The sequence below is a fragment of the Salmo salar genome, chromosome ssa03 (assembly GCF_905237065.1).
Source record: "Salmo salar chromosome ssa03, Ssal_v3.1, whole genome shotgun sequence".
Taxonomy (NCBI): Eukaryota; Metazoa; Chordata; class Actinopteri; order Salmoniformes; family Salmonidae; genus Salmo; species Salmo salar.
The window spans coordinates 485,329-512,133 of record NC_059444.1 but is presented as its reverse complement, the minus strand read 5'-3'; the positions used below and the strand labels follow the sequence as shown (position 1 = coordinate 512,133).

Here is a 26,805-nt window from a genome sequence, read left to right as displayed (position 1 = left end):
TGGGCTTGAGGGAGGCCATTGCCTGGTCCTGTGGGTGACTGGGCCATGGTGGAGGGAGGCCATTGCCTGGTCCTGTGGGTGTCTGGGCCATTGTGGGCTTGAGGGAGGCCATTGCCTGGTCCTGTGGGTGTCTGGGCCATTGTGGGCTTGAGGGAGGCCATTGCCTGGTCCTGTGGGTGTCTGGGCCATTGTGGGCTTGAGGGAGGCCATTGCCTGGTCCTGTGGGTGTCTGGGCCATTGTGGGCTTGAGGGAGGCCATTGCCTGGTCCTGTGGATGTCCTTGGACATGCACCTGCATTATGAATGAATGTCTGTATTATTTTTTGTATCATTGCTATGGTTACGACACCAATATAATCTATGCCCTGAAGTATGTGCCAAGAAGGGGAGGAAAAACCAAGTAAAGATGGTCGTAGACAGACGAGAAGTAAGATTAGAAACAAGATGTGGATCATATACATAAAGAGGAGTGACTATGTATGTTGTGTCAAACTGAAACTGTATATAAAGTGATCTCTGAGTCTGGGACTGGCAGTTGCTCCATGGATCAGCTCGGCTTGTTACTTTGTAATGAAGTCTATATTGAATTCACAAGCTACGAGGTATTTTCAAGAAGTATTTCCATGACACACCCCTCAACCAGTATTCTACCAGAGCACAGACACAAGGGACAACAGACACACCGGTCTCTACATTGCCGATGAGCTGAAGGCAGTCATCAATGACCTTGGACCACAGAAGGTATATGCACTGGTGACAGACAATGCTGCGAACATGAAGGCTGCTTGGTCTAAAGTGGAGGAGTCCTACCCTCACACCTATTGGCTGTGATGCTCATGCATTGAATCTGCTCCTCAAGGACATCATGGCACTGAAAACAATGGATACACTTTACAAGAGAGCCAAGGAAATGGTTAGGTATGTGAAGGGTCATCAAGTTATAGCAGCAATCTACCTCACCAAGCAAAGTGAGAAGAATAAGAGCACGACATTGAAGCTGCCCAGCAACACCCGTTGGGGTGATGTTGTCATCAGGTTTGACAGTCTCCTGGAGGGGAAGGAGTCTCTCCAAGAAATGGCCATACCACAGTCTGCCGATATGGACAGCCCCATCAAGAGGATCCTCCTGGATGATGTATTTTGGGACAGAGTGGTAAGCAGCCTGAAACCCCTGAAACCTATAGCAGTAGCCATTTGCTCTCGGAGCGTACACTTGACGCTCAGACTGATGATTTATTTACCTCTGGATAACATGAAACAGCCTAACCAACAATTTTATTATGCTTTTTGCATACGTTTAATGACACCGGCCATATTCAACGGGTGTTGTACACACGCCACATAACGCTAGCTAACAAGTCAGCCAGCTAACGTTAGCTAGTTAAACAACAATGAACAAAGTGCCAACAATGAACAAAGTGCCAACAATGCCTAACATTAGGCTCTAACTAAAAAGCAAACAGCTCTGGGAAACAAATAATAACGTTAGCTAGCTAGCAGTACACTTTAGCTTAAGACATATAGCTAGCTAGGTAAGCAACGATTAAGATCACTGTTACGTTCCCCAGTTTCTGTGTTGTAGTTTGTGTATTTGTGATGTGTTTCAGGTAATGGCTTCCTGAAGTTCTCCAAGCAGCTGATTGGTCAGCCCCATTGCTGATTGGAGAGCTGATCCCGCCCCCTCGTCAGGACACAGCTGTCTCCAATTAACAACCCCACCTAAAGCTATATAAGCCAGTGTTCTGTTGCACAGAGAGGGAGATGATTGCTGAGAGAGGAAGCGAATGGCTGAGAGAGGAAGCGAATGGCTGAGAGAGGAAGCGAATGGCTGAGAGAGGAAGCGAATGGCTGAGAGAGGAAGCGAATGGCTGAGAGAGGAAGCGAATGGCTGAGGGTTGTTGCTAAGACATTTGGTATGTACTGTGTTAGTTGTTGCTTAGAGAGCTGATTGTAATGTTCTGTGTTTGTTGCTCAGAGAGCTTCTTTGATGTCCTGAGTTTTAGTTCTCAGTTTTGTTGTGAAATTGTTTGTTTTTCTGTTTCCTTTGTTCCCAGGGGAAGGGGAAGGCACCTAGGGAGTGTTTAGGCAAGAGGCCCGCGGGCATACATTACCCGTAGTAGTTTGCTGTCTATGCACACTAGGTAAGACCTTTCTTTACGTCATTTAGCAGACGCTCTTATCCAGAGCGACTTACAGTAGTGAATGCATTCATTTCACACATTTGTTTTGTACTGGCCCCCCGTGGGAATTGAACCCACAACCCTGGCGTTGCGCACACCATGCTGGCGTTGCAAACACCATGCTCTACCAACTGAGCCACAGGAAGACGAGTTGGACTGGTTATAGCATGTTGGTTGTTGCTAAGACATTTGGTATGTATTGTTAGTTGTTGCTTAGAGCTGATTGTAATGTTCTGTGTTTGTTGCTCAGAGAGTTTCTTTGCTATCCTGAGTTTTTGTTCTGTTGTGAAATTGTTTGTTTTTCTGTTTCCTTTGTTCCCAGGGGGAAGGGGAAGGCACCTAGGGAGTGTTTAGGCAAGAGGCCCGCGGGTATACATTACCTGTAGTAGTTTGCTGTCTATGCACACTAGGTAAGACCTGAGCGGACCATCCCCTGTATTTTGGTTAGTGCACCAGGTGGTGCTAGTTAGGTAAGTAGTGGGTAGGCAGATAAGGTAGGAGAGGGGCTTTGAAATCTACTTTCTTTGCTTTGGTTCTGTCCAGCCCCTTTTCCCAACTTACAGTGCGAAGGAATAAATTCCCTGTAAATGGTATTCTCTGCCTTTTTGTCATCCTTGCTTACACCTACACTTCCATACCTCTTTCACACCACGGAGAGTTAAGTTGTAGCAGGGTGGTGCGTTCCCTCTTTCTAGAGGCGTGTGTAACAATCTCACACGTCACATAATGTTAGCTAGTTAAACAACAATAAACACAGTGCCTACAATGCTGGGAGCTAACCAACCAGGTCCGATGTTAGCTAGCTAACATTAGGCTCTAACTAGAAAAGCAAATGGCTCTGGGAAACAAATAACGTTAGCTAACAGTACACTTTAGCTTGAAATGAAACCACTTACCGTCAAAATTAGAAACGTGTAATATCTCAATGTAGCTAGCTAACGCTAGACTCATATTTTTAACTTAACTAAGCAAGTCAGTTAAGAACAAATTCTTATTTAATGATGGCCTAGGAACAGTTCAGGGGCAGAACAAAATATTTTTACCTTGTCAGCTCGGGGATTTTACCTGTACATCATCATACATGATGGACGCATCTCCTGTCAGGAATGCCATACCACTGTTGCCCTTAGTTTAAAGATGTAATCCGAGACAGGTGTTTCCTCCATCTCTTTAGCTATCATACTCTAATTCCACTGATTTCAAAACTTGATCCTCCAAATAGTGGAGAGCAACACTTAAGCAGCTACACAATACATTTTTTTTTAAGTTGCTCGACAGGATTGCAAACACAGACTGACGAGCTGAAATGGACAGCAGCCTTCAATATGGCAGACCAATCCGAAATCCTCGCTCAACATGTCCGCCAACTCATTATCTCAGCCGTACATTGCTAATCGGGAAGGTTTGCTGACTTTCTATGGCTTAACCAACAAGGCTCGTAATTTAACAAATGTGTACATATTTACAGATGGCATACAAGTTTGTTGTTAAGGCACATGAAAGTTCACATGTTCGAGAAGGCATTTGTGCCACAAAAAAGCATTTTGTTCAAAAGGCTCTCTTGTGAAGTTGTGACTTGCGAAATACCCAATTCAGGAAACAAAGCATCACATATATCACTAATCTTCTGGTTAGCAACAGAGGTGTATTGGCTGTTCAGATGTACGGAGGGGCTCAGCATAGGAGAAAGGGTTAAATACCAGTGCTTGTGAGTATGTTCTGTCTGTGCAGCTGTATGATCCAATAGGTGAATTAACTTGGTTTTACTAATTGTCTGAAATTTAGAACCAAACACTATATTTAGCACTTAAATAGGCACTTATAGCATTTATTTTATTTAACCTCTTGAAAATGGGAAACCGTGTTTGTTTTTATTAATTTGAACATGTGCTCTTTATAACAATTTTAAAATTAGGTGAAATCAAACGTTTTCTTTTACCAAGTTACACTTCTCAAAAGGCACTGAATTGGTGGAACAACCCAAAAGATATTTGAAAGAGGGAGAGAAAAGATTATCAGGGCATAAAATGTACTTTTTGGTCCAGCTATTAGACTACAAAAGGGAAGCGCAGTCACGAGCTGCCCAGTGACACGAACCTACCAGACGAGCTAAATTACTTCTATGCTCGCTTTTGAGGCAAGTAAAACTGAAACATGCATGAGAGCATCAGCTTTTCCGGATGACTGTTCCTCACGCTCTCCCTAGCCGATGTAAGACCTTTTAAACAGGTCAACATTCACAAGGCCGCAGGGCCAGACGGATTACCAAGACATGTACTGCGAGCATTCGCTGACCAACTGGCAAGTGTCTTCACTGACATTTTCAACCTGTCCCTGACCGAGGTCTGTAATACCAACATGTTTCAAGCAGAACACTAAGGTAACCTGCCTAAATGACTACCGACCCGTAGCACTCACATATGTAGCCATGAAGTGCTTTGAAAGGCTGGTCATGGCTCACATCAACACCATTATCACAGAAACCCTAGACCCACTCCAATTTCCATACTGCCCAAACAGAGCCAATGATGAACTCAACACTGCCCTTTCCCACCTGGACAAAAGGAACACCTACACTACCATTCAAAAAGTTTGGGGTCACTTAGAAATGTCCTTGTTTTCCATGAGAACATTCATGAAATTAATTGCAAAATGAATAGGAAATGTTGACAAGGTTATAAATAATGATTAATTGAAATAATAAAATTGTCCTTCAAACTTTGCTTTAGTCAAAGAAACCTCCATTTGCAGCAATTGCAGACCTTTGGCATTCTAGTTGTCAATTTGTTGAGGTAATCTGAAGAGATTTCACCCATGCTTCCTGAAGCACCTCACACAAGTTGGATTGGCTTGATGGGCACTTCTTACGTACCATACGGTCAAACTGCTCCCACAACAGCTCAATAGGGTTGAGATCCGGTGACTCTGCAGGCCACTCCGTTATAGACAGAATACCAGCTGACTGCTTCTTCCCTAAATAGTTCTTGCATACTTTGGAGCTGTGTTCAAATTAAGCGCTGTCCATAGGGCATGGCATTGAAAAATGGAGTGATGGATCTTGAAGGGAGATTCTTTTACCCTGTACAAATCTCCCACTTTACCACCACCAAAGCATCCCCAGACCATCACATTGCCACCACCATGCTTGATAGGATGGCGTCAAGCACTCCTCCAGCATTTTTTTCATTTTTTTTCTGTGTCTCACGAATGTTCTTCCTTGTGATCCGAACATCTCAAACTTAGATTAGTATGTCCATAACACTTTTTTCCAGTCTTCCTCTGTGGTCTTTATCCCATCTTAATTTCTTATTGGCCAGGAGATATGGCTTTTTCTTTGCTAGAAGGCTAGCATCCCGGAGTCGCCTCTTCACCGTTGACGTTAAGACTGGTGTTTTGCAGGTAATATTTAATGAAGCTGCCAGTTGAGGACTTGTGAGGCATCTGTTTCTCAAACTAGACACTAACGTACTTGTCCTCTTGCTCAGTTGTGCACCGGGGCCTCCCACTCCACTTTCTATTCTGGTTAGAGCCAGTTTGTGCTGTTCTGTGAAGGGTATGCTGTTGTGCTGTGCTGTTCAGTTTCTTGGCAATATCTTGCATGGAATAGCCTTAGACTGATGACTTTCAGAAGAAAGGTCTTTGTTTCTGGCCATTTGAACCTGTAATCGAATCCAAAAATGCTGATGCTGAGCAATCTGAGCAGCTAACCGATCGCTGCAGCTGTACATAGCCCATCTGTTTCCTGTTTCCTGTTTCCGGTCACAACTTGCAGACTTGTTTACGCTGCTGTGCGTTTTGTTGCCGATCTTACTTTGCTACCTGACGGTTTTTTTACTTTTTCATTACCGTATATTTTTACTTTTCCCTCACTCAACTTTTTTCATTCAACTTTTTCACCCCCGGAGGTTTTACCTGGACATGGTTCGTCAGGACTTCAAACAGCCGAAGCTAAGTAACATTAACATGATGCCTTCTAATTGCAGTCGTTGTACTTATAATATACAGGAGAACAATCGCCTTACGGCAAGGATAGCTGTGCTGCAAGCCCAGCTTCAGACGCGATCGTTAGGCAAGGGTAATTTCAGTGTAGGAAAGGATGAAACAGCGTCTGTGCCACCAGTAAGCACAGATAGTAACGTTAGTATAAACCCCTCGCACGGTCCCCTGCAGTCGGACATCTTTCTCATGGCTTCTGGAGGGAAACGCTAGGAATGCTCAACCGGTGTAACGCATTCAGCCGACAAACTTTCAACCGGTTCTCCCCATTAAGCGAGTCGGAGGCCAAGACTTCTCTGGTCTCTACTCCTCCCGTTGTGGGGGTCTGAGACGCCGACGGCTCCCACCATTAGCTCTGACAAATTGAAAACCCTAGTCATTGGCGACTCCATTACCCGCAGTATTAGACTTAAAACTAATCATCCAGCGATCATACACTGTTTACCAGGGGGCAGGGCTACCGACGTTAAGGCTAATCTAAAGACGGTGCTGGCTAAAGCTAAAACTGGCGAGTGTAGAGAGTATGGAGATATTGTTATCCATGTCGGCACCAACGATGTTAGGATGAAACAGTCAGAGGTCACCAAGCGCAACATAGCTTCAGCGTGTAAATCAGCTAGAAAGATGTGTCGGCATCGATTACTTGTCTCTGGCCCCCTCCCAGTTAGGGGAGTGATGAGCTCTACAGCAGAGTCTCACAACTCAATCGCTGGTTGAAAACTGTTTTCTGCCCCTCCCAAAAGATAGAATTTGTAGATAATTGGCCCTCTTTCTGGGACTCACCCACAAACAGGACCAAGCCTGGCCTGTTGAGGAGTGATGGACTCCATCCTAGCTGGAGGGGTGCTCTCATCTTATCTACAAACATAGACAGGGCTCTAACTCCTCTAGCTCCACAATGAAATAGGGTGCAGGCCAGGCAGCAGGCTGTTAGCCAGCCTGCCAGCTTAGTAGAGTCTGCCACTAGCACAGTCAGCGTAGTCAGCTCAGCTTTCCCCATTGAGACCGTGTCTGTGCCTCGATCTAGGTTGGGCAAAATTAAAAATGGCGGTGTTCGCTTTAGCAATCTCACTAGTATAAAGACCTCCTCCATTCCTGCCATTATTGAAAGAGATTGTGATACCTCACATCTCAAAATTGGGTTACTTAATGTTAGATCCCTCACTTCCAAGGCAGTTATAGTCAATGAACTAATCACTGATAATAATCTTGATGTGATTGGCCTGACTGAAACATGGCTTAAGCCTGATGAATTTACTGTGTTAAATGAGGCCTCACCCCCTGGTTACACTAGTGACCATACCCCCGTGCATCCGGCAAAGGCGGAGGTGTTGCTAACATTTACGATAGCAAATTTCAATTTACAAAAAAAACAATGACGTTTTTGTCTTTTGAGCTTCTAGTCATGAAATCTATGCAGCTACTCACTCACTTTTTATAGCTACTGTTTACAGGCCTCCTGGGCCATATGCAGTGTTCCTCACTGAGTTCCCTGAATTCCTATCGGATCTTGTAGTCATAGCAGATAATATTCTAATTTTTGGTGACTTTAACATTCACATGGAAAAGTCCACAGACCCACTCCAAAAGGCTTTCGGAGCCATCATCGACTCAGTGGGTTTTGTCCAACATGTCTCTGGACCTACTCACCGCCACAGTCATACTCTGGACCTAGTTTTGTCCCATGGAATAAATGTTGTGGATCTTAATGTTTTTCCTCATAATCCTGGACTATCGGACCACCATTTTATTACGTTTGCAATTGCAACAAATAATCTCCTCAGACCCCAACCAAGGAGTATTAAAAGTCGTGCTATAAATTCTCAGACAACCCAAAGATTCCTTGATGCCCTTCAGACTGCCTCTGCCTACCCAAGGACGTCAGAGGACAAAAATCAGTTAACCACCTAACCGAGGAACTCAATTTAACCTTGCGCAATACCCTAGATGCAGTTGCACCCCTAAAAACTAAAAATCTGTCATAAGAAACTAGCTCCCTGGTATACAGAAAATACACGAGCTCTGAAGCAAGCTTCCAGAAAATTGGAACGGAAATGGCGCCACACCAAACTGGAAGTCTTCCGACTAGCTTGGAAAGACAGTACCGTGCAGTATCGAAGAGCCCTCACTGCTGCTCGATCATCCTATTTTTCCAACTTAATTGAGGAAAATAAGAACAATCCGAAATTTCTTTTTGATACTGTCGCAAAGCTAACTAAAAAGCAGCCTTCGCAAATGGAGGATGGCTTTCACTTCAGCAGTAATACATTTATGAACTTCTTTGAGGAAAAGATCATGATCATTAGAAAGCAAATTACAGACTCCTCTTTAAATCTGGGTATTCCTCCAAAGCTCCATTGTCCTGAGTCTACACAACTCTGCCAGGACATAGGATCAAGGGAGATACTAAAGTGTTTTAGTACTATATCTCTTGACACAATGATGAAAATAATCATGGCCTCCAAACCCTCAAGCTGCATACTGGACCCTATTCCAACTAAACTACTGAAAGAGCTGCTTCCTGTGCTTGGCCCTCCTATGTTGAACATAATAAACGGCTCTCTATCCACGGATGTGTACCAAGCTCACTAAAAGTGGCAGTAATAAAGCCTCTCTTGAAAAAGCCGAATCTTGATCCAGAAATTATAAAAAACTAATCGGCCTATATCGAATCTTCCATTCCTCTCAAAAATTTAGAAAAAGCTGTTGCACAGCAACTCACTGCCTTCCTGAAGACAAACAATGTATACGAAACGCTTCAGTCTGGTTTTAGACCCCATCATAGCACTGAGACTGCACTTGTGAAGGTGGTAAATGACCTTTTAATGACGTCAGACCGAGGCTCTGCATCTGTCCTCGTGCTCCTAGATCTTAGTGCCGCTTTTGATACCATCGATCACCACATTCTTTTGGAGAGATTGGAAACCCAAATTGGTCTACATGGACAAGTTCTGGCCTGGTTTAGATCTTATCTGTCGGAAAGATATCAGTTTGTCTCTGTGAATGGTTTGTCCTCTGACAAATCAATTGTACATTTCGGTGTTCCTCAAGGTTCCGTTTTAGGACCACTATTGTTTTCACTATATATTTTACCTCTTGGGGATGTCATTCGAAAACATAATGTTAAATTTCACTGCTATGCGGACGACACACAGCTGTACATGTCAATGAAACATGGTGAAGCCCCAAAATTGCCCTCGCTAGAAGCCTGTGTTTCAGACATAAAGAAGTGGATGGCTGCAAACTTTCTACTTTTAAACTCGGACAAAACAGAGATGCTTGTTCTAGGTCCCAAGAAACAAAGAGATCTTCTGTTGAATCTGACAATTAATCTGGATGGTTGTACAGTCGTCTCAAATAAAACTGTGAAGGACCTCGGCGTTACTCTGGACCCTGATCTCTCTTTTGAAGAACATATCAAGACTGTTTCAAGGACAGCTTTTTTCCATCTACGTAACATTGCAAAAATCAGAAATTTTCTGTCCAAAAATGGCGCAGAAAAATTAATCCATGCTTTTGTTACTTCTAGGCTGGACTACTGCAATGCTCTACTTTCCGGCTACCCGGATAAAGCACTAAATAAAATTCAGTTAGTGCTAAATACGGCTGCTAGAATCCTGACTAGAACCAAAAAATGTGATCATATTACTCCAGTACTAGCCTCCCTACACTGGCTTCCTGTTAAGGCAAGGGCTGATTTCAAGGTTTTACTGCTAACCTACAAAGCATTACATAGGCTTGCTCCTACCTATCTTTCCGATTTGGTCCTGCCGTACATACCTACATGTACGCTACGGTCACAAGACGCAGGCCTCCTAATTGTCCCTAGAATTTCTAAGCAAACGGCTGGAGGTAGGGCTTTCTCCTATAGAGCTCAATTTTTATGGAATGGTCTGCCTACCAATGTGAGAGACGCAGACTCAGTCTCAACCTTTAAGTCTTTACTGAAGACTTATCTCTTCAGTAGGTCCTATGATTAAGTATAGTCTGGCCCAGGAGTGTGAAGGTGAACGGAAAGGCTGGAGCAACGAACCGCCCTTGCTGTCTCTGCCTTGCCGGTTCCCCTTTCCACTGGGATTCTCTGCCTCTAACCCTTTTACAGGGGCTGAGTCACTGGCTTACTGGTGTTCTTCCATGCCGTCCATGGGAGGGGTGCGTCACTTGAGTGGGTTGAGTCACTGACGTGGTCTTCCTGTCTGGGTTGGCGCCCCCCCTTGGGTTGTGCCATGGCGGAGATCGTTGTGGGCTATACTCGGCCTTGTCTTAGGACGGTAAGTTGGTGGTTGGAGACATCCCTCTAGTGGTGTGGGGGCTGTGCTTTGGCAAAGTGGGTGGGGTTATAGCCTGCCTGTTTGGCCCTGTCCGGGGGTATAATCGGATGGGGCCACAGTGTCTTCTGATCCCTCCTGTCTCAGCCTCCAGTATTTATGCTGCAGTAGTTTGTGTCGGGGGCTAGGGTCAGTCTGTTACATCTGGAGTATTTCTCTTGTCTTATCCGGTGTCCTGTGTGAATTTAAATATGCTCTCTCTAATTCTCTCTTTCTGTTGGAGGACCTGAGCCCTAGGACCATGCCTCAGGACTACCTGGTATGATGACTCCTTGCTGTCCCCAGTCCACCTGGCCGTGCTGCTGCTCCAGTTTCAACTGTTCTGCCTGCGGCTATGGAACCCTGACCTGTTCAACAGACGTGCTTGTTGCACCCTCGACAACTACTATGATTATTATTATTTGACCATGCTGGTCATTTATGAACATTTTAACATCTTGACTATGTTCTGTTATAATATCCACCCTGCACAGCCAGAAGAGGACTGGCCACCCCTCAAAGCCTGGTTCCTCTCTAGGTTTCTTCCTAGGTTTTTGGCCTTTCTAGGGAGTTTTTCCTAGGGAGTTTTTCCTAGCCACCGTGCTTCTTTCACATGCTTTGCTTGCTGTTTGGGGTTTTAGGCTGGGTTTCTGTACAGCACTTTGAGATATCAGCTGATGTACAAAGGGCTATATAAAAATAAATTTGATTTGATGCTCCAGATACTCAACTAGTCTAAAGAAGGCCAGTTTTATTGCTTCTTTAAATCAGAACATCAGTTTTCAGATGTGCTAACATAATTGCAAAAGGGTTTTCTAATGATCAATTAGCCTTTTAAAATGATAAACTTGGATTAGCTAACACAATGTGCCATTGGAACACAGGAGTGATGGTTGCTGATAATGGGCCTCTGTACACCTATGTAGATACTCCATAAAAAATCTGCTGTTTCCAGCTACAATAGTCATTTACAACATTAACAATGTCTATACTGTATTTCTGATCAATTTGATGTTATTTTGATGGACAATTTTTGGGGAGTTTTGTTTCAAAAACAAGGACATTTCTAAGTGACCCCAAACTTTCGAACGGTAGTGTGAGAATGCTATTCATTGACTACAGCTCAGCGTTCAACACCATAGTGCCCTCGAAGCTCATCACAAAGCTAAGGACCATGGGACTAAACACCTCCCTCTGCAACTGGACCCTGGACTTCCTGACGGGCCGCCCCCAGGGGGTAAGGGTAGGGAACAACACATCCGCCACACTGATCCTCAACACGGGGGCCCCTCAGGGGTGTGTGCTCAGTCCTCTCCTGTACTCCCTGTTCACTCATGAATGCATGGCCAGGCACGACTCCAACACAATCATCAAGTTTGCTGATGACGCCAGTGGTAGGCCTGACCACCGACAACGATGAGACAGCCTATAGGGAGGAGGTCAGAGACCTGGCCATGTGGTGCCAGGACAACAACCTCTTCCTCAATGTGATCAAGACAAAGCAGATGATTGTGGACTACAGGAAAAGGAGGACCAGGCACGACCCCATTCTCATCGACGGGGCTGTCGTGGAACCGGTTGAGAGCTTCAAGTTCCTTGGTGTCAACATCACCAACAAACTATCATGGTCTAAACACACTAAGACAGTTGTGAAGAGGGCACGACAAAACCTACTCCCCCTCAGGAGACTGAAAAGATTTGGCATGGGTCCTCAGATTCTCAAAAGGTTCTACAGCTGCACCATCGAGAGCATCCTGACTGGTTGCATCACTACCTGGTATGGCAACTGCTCGGCCTCCGACCGCAAGGCACTAGAGGGTAGTGCGAACGGCCCAGTACATCGCCGGGGCCAAGCTTCCTGCCATCCAGGACCTTTATATCAGGCAGTGTCAGAGGAAGGCCTTAAAAATTGTCAAAGACTCCAGCCACCCTAGTCATAGACTGTTCTCTTTGCTACAGAACGGCAAGCTGTACCAGAGCGCCAAGTCAAGGTCCAAAAGGCTTCTTAACAGCTTCTACCCCCAAGCCATAAAACTCCTGAACAGCTAGTCAAAGGGCTACCCAGACCCCTCTTTTACGCTGCTGCTACTCTCCATTTATAATCTATGCATAGTATACTTATTTCCTCATTAAAATGCCATTCAATTTATAACATTTTTGACATGCGTTTTTCTGGATATTTTTGTTGTTATTCTGTCTCTCACTGTTCAAATAAACCTACCATTAAAATGATAGACTGATCATTTCTTTGTCAGCGGGCAAATGTACAAAATCAGCAGGGGATCAAATACTTTTTCCCCTCACTGTAAATGTGATCATACTTTTTATTCACAAATGCGAGTGAAATGCTCGCACTGTGGAGCCCTGCCCACCCACCAACGTGGCTGGTGAAATAGACATCTTACCTGCCAATGCCAAAATCTACCCACATTTGGCAGGTGTTCATTTTAAACCCTGAAGATTATTTAAGAAAAGTTGCCCATAGTGCACTATTTTCCTAATATACTCCAATGGTCCTATGTATTGTTACATCTCTAATATAGTTTACTCCAGAAATGATCATAGTTTCTAAAAGGGATAAACTCCAACTGGGGGACTCACCTGGCTAAGTAGTCCCACTTGTCCACATCGATGCCATTCCTTTTGTTGGCCACAATCTCATAGAGGAAGGACTTCTTCTCTGGTCGGCCCTTATATGGCCACTGTGAAGGGAAAAAGAACAGACTCAGACTACAGACAGACGAATCCTTTGAGAACCGAGCATGAAACTCCAAATTAGTTTAAATTCAACCCGTAGACAATTAACCTGTTATGGCTAGGGGGCAGTATTTTCAGACGGATAAAAAACGTACCCGATTTAATCTGATTAGTACTCCTGCCCAGAAACTAGAATATGCATATAATTATTAGCTTTGGATAGAAAACACAAGTTTCTAAAACTGTTTGAATGGTGAGTATAACAGAACTCATTTGGCAGGCCAAAACCTGAGAAGATTCTGTACAGGAAGTACCCTGTCTGACCATTTCTTGGCCTTGTTGATTATCTCCATCTATTACAGGGGATCTCTGCTCTTACGTGACACTTTCTACGGCTCACATGGACTCTCAGAAGGGGGCAAAATGCTGAATCGTGGCTTTGCAGGCTCTGGCTGAAACAAAGTAGCGCGTTTGGATAGTGGCTGGTTACAGTACTGTGAGACTCAGGCTCGTGCCCGCGTCGACCGAAAGCTTTGTTTTCTTTCCTCTGTTTAGCTAAACGGAGATTCCCGGTCGGAATATTATCGCTTTTTTACGAGAAAAATGGCATAAAAATTGATTTTAAACAGCGGTTGACATGCTTCGAAGTACGGTAATGAAATATTTAGAAATCTTTTGTCACGAATTGCGCCATGCTCGCGACCCTGATTTACCATTTCGGATAGTGTCTTGGAACGCACGAACAAAACGCCGCAATTTGGATATAACGATGGATTATTTTGGACCAAACCAACATTTGTTATTGAAGTAGCAGTCCTGGGAGTGCATTCTGACGAAGACAACAAAGGTAATGAAACTTTTGTAATAGTAAATCGGAGTTTGATCAGGGCTAAACTTGGTCGGTGTCTAAATAGCTAGCCATGTGATGCCGGGCTATCTACTGAGAATATTGCAAAATGTGCTTTCACCGAAAAGCTATTTTAAAATCGGACATATCGAGTGCATAGAGGAGTTCTGTATCTATAATTCTTAAAATAATTGTTATGTTTTTTGTGAACGTTTATCGTGAGTAATTTAGTAAATTCACCGGATGTTTGCGGGGTATGCTAGTTCTGAACGTCACATGCTAATGTAAAAAAGCTGGTTTTTGATATAAATATGAACTTGATTGAACAAAACATGCATGCATTGTATAACATAATGTCCTAGGGTTGTCATCTGATGAAGATCATCAAAGGTTAGTGCTGCATTTAGCTGTGGTTTTGTTTTTTGTGACATTATATGCTAGCTTGAAAAATGGGTGTCTGATTATTTCTGGCTGGGTACTCTGCTGACATAATCTAATGTTTTGCTTTCGTTGTAAAGCCTTTTTGAAATCGGACAGTGTGGTTAGATTAACAAGAGTCTTGTCTTTAAAATGCTGTAAAATAGTCATATGTTTGAAAAATTGACGTTTTCGGATTTTAGAGGAATTTGTATTTCGCGCCACGCCCATCATTGGATATTGGAGCAGGTATTCCGCTAGCGGAACGTCTAGATGTAAGAGGTTAACTGCTAGAAAGCATAAATAAATCATATTCATGAAGTAATATTGATTGATGTTTGTTGACTGATTGATGCTGATAGATGATTGTAACGTTTACCGCCCCAGCGGTGAAGGTTTCAGTGAGGAGGCAACAAGGGTCAGAATGGCATGCTGCCGGATTTCAGGCGTTGATTGAGGTCTGGTTTCATTTGAGAGCTCTACTATGATTTGATTTATTCAGTTTACCCCCAATTTATATTTTCTGTTTTGTTATCGTCATCTTTGGGCCTCTTCACCGAAACTTCTACCGCTCGGGCGGTCTCCGTTACCATCGGTGTCAGAAGTGGGAAACGAACCCACGCCTACATGATTCATAAATTGGTTGATTGACTAACCGGCTCACTGGCTGGCTGATTTACTCCCTGGCTGAGAAGGACAGTGTTCTGTGGTCCAGCAATCTGCTCCTTGATGAAGACCAGGTCATCAGGAAGGACCAGGCCATGCTCCTTCATCACCGGCTCTAAGGCGTTCTTACGCACCAGGTGGTCAAACATTGCCAGGGACGCCTCCTCGTGCTGCAACACACACAAGGTGAGCGTACACACAAATACAGGTGACCTGCACATTTTTGAGCAAACACAGGAAGATATAGACACAAACATCAGACATGGAGAGAGAAAAAGAAACAGAATGAGGAAAGAAAGGTCTTACCTTCCACTTAGATTCTGGACGCACTTTAGGGATGAACATCCCATCAAACATATGGGAGAAAGGACCATGACCTGGAGAGTGAGAGATATCACATTTATGAGAAAGTACGATTGAAAAAAGTGTGTATATATTATTATTATTCTCTCCCTCTCCCTGTCCACCCATATTGTGTGTGTGTGTGACTCACCCAGGTCGTGACAGAGACCGGCGATCTGGACACACAATATGTCTCTACGGGAGATGAAGAGCTCTGGTTGTCTCTCATTCAACTCCTGGACCAGCAGACCTGCCAGGTAGCCCACCCTGAAACACACAACCACAACAACCATTTTCCAACTCATGAAACCTGCTAGGTAACCACTGGGAACTGAGAGCTTAAGGAAGAGGCTGAAGAGGAACCCGTTTCTGTTGTGCCTGTTCAAATCAATGACAAGCCAAATTTCTTCAGTCTCCTGAGGTTGAAGATTGTGCCTTCTTCACCACGCTGTCTGTGTGGGTGGACCATTTCAGTTTGTCCGTGATGTGTACGCCGAGGAACTTGAAACTTTCCACCTTCTCCACTACTGACCCGTCGATGTGGATAGGTGGGCTGCTCCCTCTGCTGTTTCCTGAAGTCCACGATCATCTCCTTTTTTTGATGATGTTGAGTGTGAGATTATTTTCCTGACACCACACAAACACTTTGAATGCAGGGTAGGGCCTCTAAAACCACAGACTAAATCCCAATTCGCGCATTACACTCCGCATCATGGATTTAAAAAGGTGTACACACCCTATATAGGTCAAGCCCACACACCTTTAAACTATGAAGTGCTCAGGCACCCACACTTGTACTCTATGCTAGTGCATACTTACACACACTCCTACATACCCTATGGAGTGTTCGAAGCGGTTGTGGGAGGCTCCAGGGAAGACGAAGTATGTTCCTCCCAGCTGCTTAATGTGGCGGAGCCTCTGGAACTGAGGGGTGTCGATGATACAGACTAACAGAGGATGCATCTCTATATGTCCATGGATGGGGTCATTAAACACCTACAGGAGACAATAATACATCTTATTGCTGATACTACTATTCCTCTATTGTTCCCTCTGGAATAGAAAAGGGTGCATCTCTAGTTATGTGGCTGTGGATAGAGTAGGGTCATTACACTTGCAATAGAATTGAAAAACATTATAAAACAGGGAGAACATGATGGAATAGAAAAACAGCTATTACTCAGGATGTTTTACTTCTTTCATAATAATAAATAAATAAAATAAAAATGAACTACAATATGGTTGAGGTGATTTTCTCTCCCATGGATTATTCTCTCTCTCTCCCTGTCCGTCAGTCTCTCTATGTGGGCTCAAAGTCAATGTTTCCCCTTTTGCTAATCATTTTCAGGATGGTCAAACGTTTTCAGTGTAAACTTAAATGACTAAAACCAGATATAAAGTATGTAGAAAAGACAGTGGAGCAATATTGTTTTTTAATAAGATCATATTTAAGAACTAAGAATCACCAAAATAAAAACTAGACAAATCTGGGAGAATCTGAAATGTTATGGCATGGGGCCTCCATGTATTTTGTTATAATGTTTGAGTCACTCAGATAGCATAAGAACAAGGCATAATGTTAACTCAGCCCCATGGCAAAGTGTGTAGAATTGAAGGATATTAACTTTGAAACTGCAACTTTTCTCTCAGCACAATGACAAATATGTAGAATAGCAGCAAATTAGCTTTAAACTTTAAAATGGTATTTCTGACCCGTAGTAAAAATGTGTAGAATTTCAAAAAATTCAGATTAAAAGAGCAACACTTGGTCTCTGCAGCCAAGAGGGCCTCTAAAAACCTCTCTTGTGTTACCTTGGTCCCTGCTGCAATCTGCCACAGCTTCTCTAGGCAGTGCAGAATCTCCAGCCGTGTGCAAAGAGGCCTGAGGAGAGAGAGAGTCAGTTCATAATCATGACACCAAAATCAGAACATCACAATCCTCAAGAAATTGACTAAGACAAATCAACCAAAATTAGAAGGTGCACATTAGATTGGAACACGGAAATGACCCCACCCCATACTGAAACCACACCACACATACCTTATGCCCATATTCTCCAGATGTGTCTCTGTGAGGTATCGTAACCCCACTCCTGTTATCTGTAGCTCTGTGTGGGGGAAAACCAAACAAAAAGGACAGATCATCTTTCCTGTGTGCAAGTCTACCAACCTTCTTCTTCATCAGATGAATTCAGTTATTTTGCTGGAACAACCTTGATGCTGGGCACTAACAGATACCATAGAGAAAGTAAGGAGGGTAGATTGTGAAGATCTCCATATTTCTCTCTATTGTTTGAACCTATGCTGTACCCCACCCCATTTTCACCACTGGAATGTTGAAAATATTCTCTTACAGAGCTGACACACACACACACACACACACACACACACACACACACACACACACACACACACACACACCAATATGAGCTTTGGATAAAAAAATATTCTCAGAAATGTGCTGTGGATGGAAATATTAGACCTTCTACCTGCCAATGCTAAAATGTAGCTGGTGTCTGGTGTTAATTTCCCACCCTGCTTATAGTCCAAGGACCTTATATGTTCAGCTTAAAGGTCGAATTGGCTCTGGAAGCCAAAACAGCCAAATACTCCATCTAAACGTAAATCAATTCTCGATTGCGGTACGGTTCTAGAAACATAAGAAGAAAGAGAACAGGAAGACTGGAATAATAATGTATGCATTAAAATAATTTACCTGTAACCAAAGTAACAATCATTGTAGATTATAAATGATAGGAATTAACGGTAAATGTACTACTGGTGATTTTTGTAATGGGGAATTGACATACACAAACAAAGGCAAACAATTGACACTTAAGTCTGCATTGGCAGCAACTTCACGGAGCAGTGCAGAGCTGTTGTCACAGAAGTGGGTTTGTGTTGATACAGGATGTACCGCCTCCACCTACCGTCAACCCACCATGTAAATGCGGAGCAATACAGAGCCCTCCGCATTGTTACACGATTTGGGAACGCATGGCGATGCGTTACGGAGCTCGATTTGGCCTCTGGAGGCACAGCAACACCCTCCATATGGAGCCTCCGACCACATTTTTGGATCAAGCATCTAGCAGTGAGATACAACGCCTTAGACCCGTGCACCACTCGGGAGCCCAATGGATTAGTTCACTGAGATGGGAACACATATATATATATATATATACATATATACACACTGCTCAAAAAAATAAAGGGAACACTTAAACAACACAATGTGACAGTAACTCCAAGTCAATCACACTTCTGTGAAATCAAACTGTCCACTTAGAAAGCAACACTGATTGACAATAAATTTCACATGCTGTTGTGCAAATGGAATAGACAACAGGTGGAAATTATAGGCAATTAGCAAGACATCCCCAATAAAGGAGTGGTTCTGCAGGTGGAGACCACAGACCACTTCTCAGTTCCTATGCTTCCTGGCTGATGTTTTGGTCACTTTTGAATGCTGGCGGTGCTTTCACTCTAGTGGTAGCATGAGACGGAGTCTACAACCCACACAAGTGGCTCAGATAGTGCAGCTCATCCAGGATGGCACATCAATGCGAGCTGTGGCAAGAAGGTTTGCTGTGTCTGTCAGCGTAGTGTCCAGAGCATGGAGGCGCTACCAGGAGACAGGCCAGTACATCAGGAGACGTGGAGGAGGCGGTAGGAGGGCAATAACCCAGCAGCAGGACCGCTACCTCCACCTTTGTGCAAGGACGAGCAGGAGAAGCACTGCCAGAGCCCTGCAAAATGACCTCCAGCAGGCCACAAATGTGCATGTGTCTGCTCAAACGGTCAGAAACAGACTCCATGAGGGTGGTATGAGGGCCCGACGTCCACAGGTAGGGGTTGTGCTTACAGCCCAACACCATGCAGGACGTTTGGCATTTGCCAGAGAACACCAAGATTCGCCACTGGCGCCCTGTGCTCTTCACAGATGAAAGCAGGTTCACACTGAGCACGTGACAGACGTGACAGAGTCTGGAGACACCGTGGACAACGTTCTGCTGCCTGCAGCATCCTCCAGCATGACCGGTTTGGCGGTGGGTCAGTCATGGTGTGGGGTGGCATTTCTTTGGGGGGCCGCACAGCCCTCCATATGCTCGCCAGAGGTAGCCTGACTGCCATTAGGTACCGAGATGAGATCCTCAGACCCCTTGTGAGATTATATGCTGGTGCGGTTGGCCCTGGGTTCCTCCTAATGCAAGACAATGCTAGACCTCATGTGGCTGGAGTGTGTCAGCAGTTCCTGCAAGAGGAAGGCATTGATGCTATGGACTGGCCCGCCCGTTCCCCAGACCTGAATCCAATTGAGCACATCTGGGACATCATGTCTCGCTCCATCCACCAACGCCACGTTGCACCACAGACTGTCCAGGAGTTGGCGGATGCTTTAGTCCAGGCCTCTGAGGAGATCCCTCAGGAGACCATCCGCCACCTCATCAGGAGCATGCCCAGGCGTTGTAGGGAGGTCATACAGCCACACACACTACTGAGCCTCATTTTGACTTGTTTTAAGGACATTACATCAAAATTGGATCAGCCTGTAGTGTGGTTTTCCACTTTAATTTTGAGTGTGACTCCAAATCCAGACCTCCATGGGTTGATAAATTGGATTTCCATTGATTTATTTTTGTGTGATTTTGTTGTCAGCACATTCTACTATGTAAAGAAAAAAGTATTTAATAAGATTATTTATTTCATTCAGATCTAGGATGTGTTGTTTAAGTGTTCCCTTTATTTTTTTGAGCAGTATATATAGACACACATGTATATGTAACGACCCTGGGATTATAAGTGCGGATATCGACGCTGCCGCACGGCATGCTTTTGGGGCACAGTGAATAGCGCACTGGACTTCGGGCTAGAAGGTCGAGGGTTCGAGACCTGCTCCTTGCCTGTTTCATTACATAAATATATTTGTTACTGCTCAACTAAAACAATCTTGGTCGACCAACAGCCAAACGACCAAACAATCGACCAGTCGACCAATTGGAGTTAGCCCTACGTGGTATATCAGACCGTGCACCACAGGTATGATAAAACATTTATTTTTACCGCTCTAACTACACCAGTTCATATTTGCAATAAGGTACCTCTGGGGTTTGTGATATATGGCCACTATACCACAGCTAAGAGCTGTGTCCAGGCACTCTGCATCGCGCTAATAACAGTCCTTAGCAGTGGTATACTGGCAATAAACCACCTCAGCCTTTTTGCTTAAACATAGAAGTCCACTCTGTCTTCCGTCTGTTTTCCATGGCCGTGTGGGAACCCTATCCACAAACCTTTTTTTTAAACAATTATTTCTCCCTGATATGCTTCCAAAACCGTACCGCAAGCGATGCATGTTGATGTTCAGACCAGTAGTATACTGGAGGTGATGGATTAGTTACTGTGTAGTTTAATTTTTTTGCACCAAAGAAAACAAGTGGTCAACAACAATACAGATAAAAATGAATAAATAAACAGTGTGCAGGTGTAGTTGGAAGCTCAGGGGCTTGTATAAAAACCACACCACAAAAAACTGTATACAATACATAGAGTTGAAGCCGGAAGTTTACATACACCTTAGCCAAATACATTTAAACTCAGTTTTTCACCATTCCTGACATTTAATCCTAGTAAAAATTCCCTGTCTTAGGTCAGTTAGGATCACCACTTTATTTAAAGAATGTAAAATGTCAGAATAATAGTAAAGAGAATGATTTATTTCATCACATTCCCAGTGGGTCAGAAGTTTACATAAACTCAATTTGTATTTTGTAGCATTGCCTTTAAATTGTTTAACTTGGGTCAAACGTTTCGGGTAGCCTTCCACAAGCTTCCCACAATAAATTGGGTGAATTTTGGCCCATTCCTCCTGACAGAGCTGGTGTAACTGAGTCATGTTTGTAGGCCTCCATGCTCGCACACGCTTTTTCAGTTCTGCCCACAAATGTTCATTAGGAATGAGGTCAGGGCTTTGTGATGGCCACTCCAATACCTTGACTTTGCTGTCCTGAAGCCATTTTGCCACAACTTTGGAAGTATGCTTGGGATCATTGTCCATTTGGAAGACCCATTTGCGACCAAGCTTTAACTTCCTGACTGATGTCTTGAGATGTTGCTTCAATATATCCACATTTTCCTACCTCATGATGCCATCTATTTTGTGAAGTGCACCAGTCCCTCCTGCAGCAAATCACCCCCCACAAAATGATGCTGCCACCCCCGTGCTTCACGGTTGGGATGGTGTTCTTCGGCTTGCAAGCCTCCCCCTTTTTCCTCCAAACATAACGATGCTCATTATGACCAAACAGTTCTATTATTGTTTCATCAAACCAGAGGACATTTCTCTAAAAAGTATGATCTTTGTCCCCATGTGAAGTTGCAAACTGTAGTCTGGCTTTTTTATGGCGGTTTTGGAGCAGTGGCTTCTTCCTTGCTGAGCGGCCTTTCAGGTTATGTCGTGATTTGCACTTTTCGCACCAAAGTACATTCATCTCTAGGAGACAAAACGTGTCTCCTTCCTGAGCGGTATGACGGCTGCGTGGTCCCATGGTGTTTATACTTGCATACTATTGTTTGCACAGATGAACGTGGTACCTTCAGGTGTTTGGAAATTGCTCCCAAGGATGAACCAGACTTGTGGAGGTCTACACGGTTTTTTCTGAGGTCTTGGCTGATTTATTTGGATTTTTCCCATTATGTCAAGCAAAGAGGCACGGAGTTTGAAGGTAGGCATTGAAATACATCCACAGGTACACCTCCAATTGACTCAAATTATGTCAATTAGCCTATCAGAAGCTTCTAAAGCCATGACATCATTTTCTGGAATTTTCCAAGCTGTTCAACTCTCTCGGGAAAGTGGGACGAAATCGTCCCACACTATTCAACAGCCAGTGAAAAATCAGAGCGCGAAATTTAAAACCACAAAATGTCATATTTCAAAGTTCTGAAACATAGGTCTATTTTATACCATTTTATAGATACACTTCTCCCGAATCGAACCACGTTGTCCGATTTCCAAAAGGCTTTACAGTGAAAGCAAAACATTAGATTGTTAGGAGAGTACATCGACACAATAACCACACAGCCATTTTCTTAGCAACTAGCATGCATCACAAATACCCAAAACACAGCTAAATGAAGCACTAACCTTTGACAATCTTCATCAGATGACACTCCTAGGACATTATGTTATACAATACATGCATTTTTTTGTTCGATAAAGTTCATATTTATATATAAAAACAGCATTTTACATTGGCGCGTGGAAATATTTTGCCTCAAACTGCCGGTGAATTAGCACTACGATTTAGAGAAATACTATTCAAAAACCTAGATAAAATATTAAACTGTTATTCAAAGAATTATAGATACACTTCTCCTGAATCGAACCACGTTGTCCGATTTCAAAAAGGCTTTACAGAGAAAGCAAAACATTACATTATGTTAGGATACCACCACAGCAACAGAGTAACAAAACAGCCATTTTCTTAGCGTTTTCAAAGCAACGGTAGCCGTCCAGTGAATGAGCACCACAATCTACAAAAATACTCGTCGTAAACATTCATAAAATATTATACTGTCAATCAAAGAATTATAGATTAACATCTCGTGAATGCAACCGCATTGCCAGATTTCAAAATAACTTCACGAGGAAAGCACACTTTGCAATAATCTGAGCACTGTGCTCAGAAAAATACACTAGGCTATACAGATAGCCGCCATGTTGGAGTCTTCTAAAATCATAAGTAGTATTAGAAATATTCACTTACCTTTGATGATCTTCATCAGAAGGCACTTCCAGGAATCCCAGGTACTCAACAAATGTTGTTTTGTTCGATAAAATCCATAATTTATGTCCAAATAGCTCCTTGTTGTTCGCGCGTTCAGCTACTCAAAATGTCGGAAGCGCACCGAAAATGTGACGATGAAAGTTTCAATTTTTTTTTAAATTTACGTTCGTTGAAACATGTCAAACGTTGTAAAACATCAATCTTTAGGGCCTTTAGAACGTGAAGATTCAGTAATATTTCAACCGGACGGTTCCTGTGTCTTGAAAAAAGTTTTTGGAACGGAGTATCCTCTCTCGTGAGCGCAACCCAATGAGGTGATGTCATTCCCTGGTCTACAAGTTCCATGCCTTCTCATTCGGCCTCTGTTCATCGTAGACGCTTCAAACAACTTCAAACAACTTCCTAAAGACTGTTGACATCTAGTGGAAGCCTTAGGAAGTGCAAAATGAACCCTAACTCAGTGTGTTCGAATGGCAATAACTTGAAAGGACAAGCACCAGAATTCTCACTTCCTGCTTAGATTTTTCTCCATTTTTTGCCTGCCATATGAGTTCTGTTATACTCACAGACATCATTCAAACCGTTTTAGAAACTTCAGAGTGTTTTCTATCCAAATCTACTAATAATATGCATATTCCAGTTCCTGGGCCCGAGCAGCAGGCCGTTTAATTTGGGTACGTTTTTCATCCGGCCGTGAAAATACTGCCCCCTACCCTAGAGAAGTTAAAGGCACAGTCAACTTAGTGTATGTAAACATCTGACCCACTGGAATTGTGATACAGTGAATTAATCTATAGTCTGTAATAAATTGTTGGAAAAAATGACTTGTGTCATGCACAAAGTAGATGTCCTAACCGACTTGCCAAAACTATAGTTTGTTAACAAGAAATTTGTGGCGTGGTTGAAAAATTGGTTTTAATGACTCCAACCTAAGTGTATGTAAACTTCCGACTTCAACTGTAGTTAGCCTAGCTAGGGTTCTATAGTTCAAAGGACAATGTAAATTAGTCTTTAGAGTAGTGCGAACGGCCCAGTACATCACTGGGGACAAGCTTCCTGCCATCCAGGACCTCTATACCAGGCAGTGTCAAAGGAAGGCCCTAAAAATGGTCAAAGACTCCAGCCTCCCGAGTCATAAATTGTTCTCTCTGCAACCACATGGCAAGAGGTACCGGAGTGCCACGTCTAGGTCCAAGAGGCTTCTAAACAGCTTCTACCCCCAAGACATAAGACTCCTGAACATCTAGTCAAATGGCTACCCAGACTATTCACATTGCCGCCGCCCCCCTCCCCACCACTGCCACTCTGTTGTCATCTATGCATAGCATAGTCACTTTACCTCAACTAATCGGTGCCCCCGCACATTAAATCTGTACCGGCACCCCCCTGTATATATTGTTATTTTACTGCTCCTCTTTAATTACTTGTTACTTTTATCTCTTATTCTAATTCATATTTTTTTTAACTGCATTGTCGGTTAGGGGCTTGTAAGTAAGCATTTCATTGTAAGGTCTACCTACACCTATTATATTCAGCATTTCATTGTAAGGTCTACTACACCTGTTGTATTCAGCATTTCACTGTAAGGTCTACCTACACCTGTTGTATTCAGCATTTCACTGTAAGGTCTACCTACACCTGTTGTATTCAGCATTTCACTGTAAGGTCTACCTACACCTGTTGTATTCAGCATTTCACTGTAAGGTCTACCTACACCTGTTGTATTCAGCATTTCACTGTAAGGTCTACCTACACCTGTTGTATTCAGCATTTCACTGTGAGGTCTACCTACACCTGTTGTATTCAGCATTTCACTGTAAGGTCTACCTACACCTGTTGTATTCAGCATTTCACTGTAAGGTCTACCTACACCTGTTGTATTCAGCATTTCACTAAGGTCTACTACACCTGTTGTATTCAGCATTTCACTGTAAGGTCTTACTACACCTGTTGTATTCAGCATTTCACTGTGAGGTCTACCTACACCTGTTGTATTCAGCATTTCACTGTAAGGTCTACCTACACCTGTTGTATTCAGCATTTCACTGTAAGGTCTACTACACCTGTTGTATTCAGCATTTCACTGTAAGGTCTACCTACACCTGTTGTATTCAGCATTTCACTGTAAGGTCTACCTACACCTGTTGTATTCAGCATTTCACCGTAAGGTCTACCTACACCTGTTGTATTCAGCATTTCACTGTAAGGTCTACCTACACCTGTTGTATTCAGCATTTCACTGTAAGGTCTACCTACACCTGTTGTATTCAGCATTTCACTGTAAGGTCTACCTACACCTGTTGTATTCAGCATTTCACTGTAAGGTCTACCTACACCTGTTGTATTCAGCATTTCACTGTAAGGTCTACCTACACCTGTTGTATTCAGCATTTCACTGTAAGGTCTACTACACCTGTTGTATTCAGCATTTCACTGTAAGGTCTTACTACACCTGTTGTATTCAGCATTTCACTGTAAGGTCTACTACACCTGTTGTATTCAGGATTTCACTGTAAGGTCTACTACACCTGTTGTATTCAGCATTTCACTGTGAGGTCTACTACAACTGTCGTATTCAGCATGTCACTGTAAGGTCTACCTACACCTGTCGTATTCAGCATTTCACTGTAAGGTCTACTACACCTGTCGTATTCAGCATTTCACTGTAAGGTCTACTACACCTGTCGTATTCAGCATTTCACTGTAAGGTCTACTACACCTGTCGTATTCAGCATTTCACTGTGAGGTCTACCTACACCTGTTGTATTCAGCATTTCACTGTAAGGTCTACTACACCTGTTGTATTCAGCATTTCACTGTAAGGTCTACTACACCTGTAGTATTCAGCATTTCACTGTTTTTTTTCAATTTGATTTGATTTGAGCAATTCCTCTGCTGCTGACCCAGTCACTTTTGGTCAGAAGCATCATGTGTATGTAGCTAGTTAGAGAAGACATGAAAAACAGTGATCACAACAATCGAACCTCTGAAATGCCGCTCCCATGCCCCGAGACCTTCCTGATGCAGGTATCTGCAAGTGTCCTCGACATCCCACTGCCTTAAGTACCCGTCCCGCGACAGCCCGGCATAAACGCTCTCCTCCGGGGTTTTGAAATGGTCACTGTCAGCAGTCGGTAAATATTTTCTGAAACGCTTTCGCCTATTGAAACGCTTTCGCCTATTCATATTGATCGGTAATAGAAAAGCGCCGGTAACACAATAAAGCAGTACTCTCGTTCACTACTGTAAGTCGCTCTGGATAAGAGCGTCTGCTAAATGACTAAACTGTAAATGTCAAAAATGGTAAACCACACCTTCTTCTTTGGGATTGGGTTGGCGGATCGTAGCCAACTTTTAGGCGCATACACTGCCACCTAATGTATTGGAGTGTGGGGCCAGTCACAGCCTACCGACATGAACTTCCGGTAATACAAAATTGGGAAAAAGGAAAATGACCCTGCCAACTATTAGCCCTCACGAAACCTTGCAATACCAAGTATTTCTCTACAGCTGCCACCACAACCTCTATTTCTGTGACCTACATTCTATTTCAGCAGTACAGT

General features: G+C 43.4%; 1 protein-coding gene across 2 annotated transcripts in view; it reads right to left on the bottom strand.

The window, feature by feature from the left end:
• Positions 1 to 26,507, bottom strand: part of LOC123741587 (deoxynucleoside triphosphate triphosphohydrolase SAMHD1) — a 52,764-nt gene extending 26,257 nt beyond the window's left edge. The window contains exons 1-8 of one of the 2 annotated variants that reach the window (XM_045714350.1): positions 26,227 to 26,507; positions 17,494 to 17,560; positions 17,265 to 17,334; positions 16,288 to 16,448; positions 15,604 to 15,719; positions 15,417 to 15,487; positions 15,101 to 15,280; positions 13,085 to 13,185 (exon numbers count right to left, since the gene is read on the bottom strand). In XM_045714350.1, the coding sequence (XP_045570306.1) occupies positions 13,085 to 13,185; positions 15,101 to 15,280; positions 15,417 to 15,487; positions 15,604 to 15,719; positions 16,288 to 16,448; positions 17,265 to 17,334; positions 17,494 to 17,560; positions 26,227 to 26,428 (968 nt within the window). In that variant the 5' untranslated portion in view covers positions 26,429 to 26,507. The remainder of the gene's footprint in view (positions 1 to 13,084; positions 13,186 to 15,100; positions 15,281 to 15,416; positions 15,488 to 15,603; positions 15,720 to 16,287; positions 16,449 to 17,264; positions 17,335 to 17,493; positions 17,561 to 26,226) is intronic. The other variant, XM_045714349.1, reaches the window with a different exon arrangement.
• Positions 26,508 to 26,805: the final 298 nt, after the last annotated feature.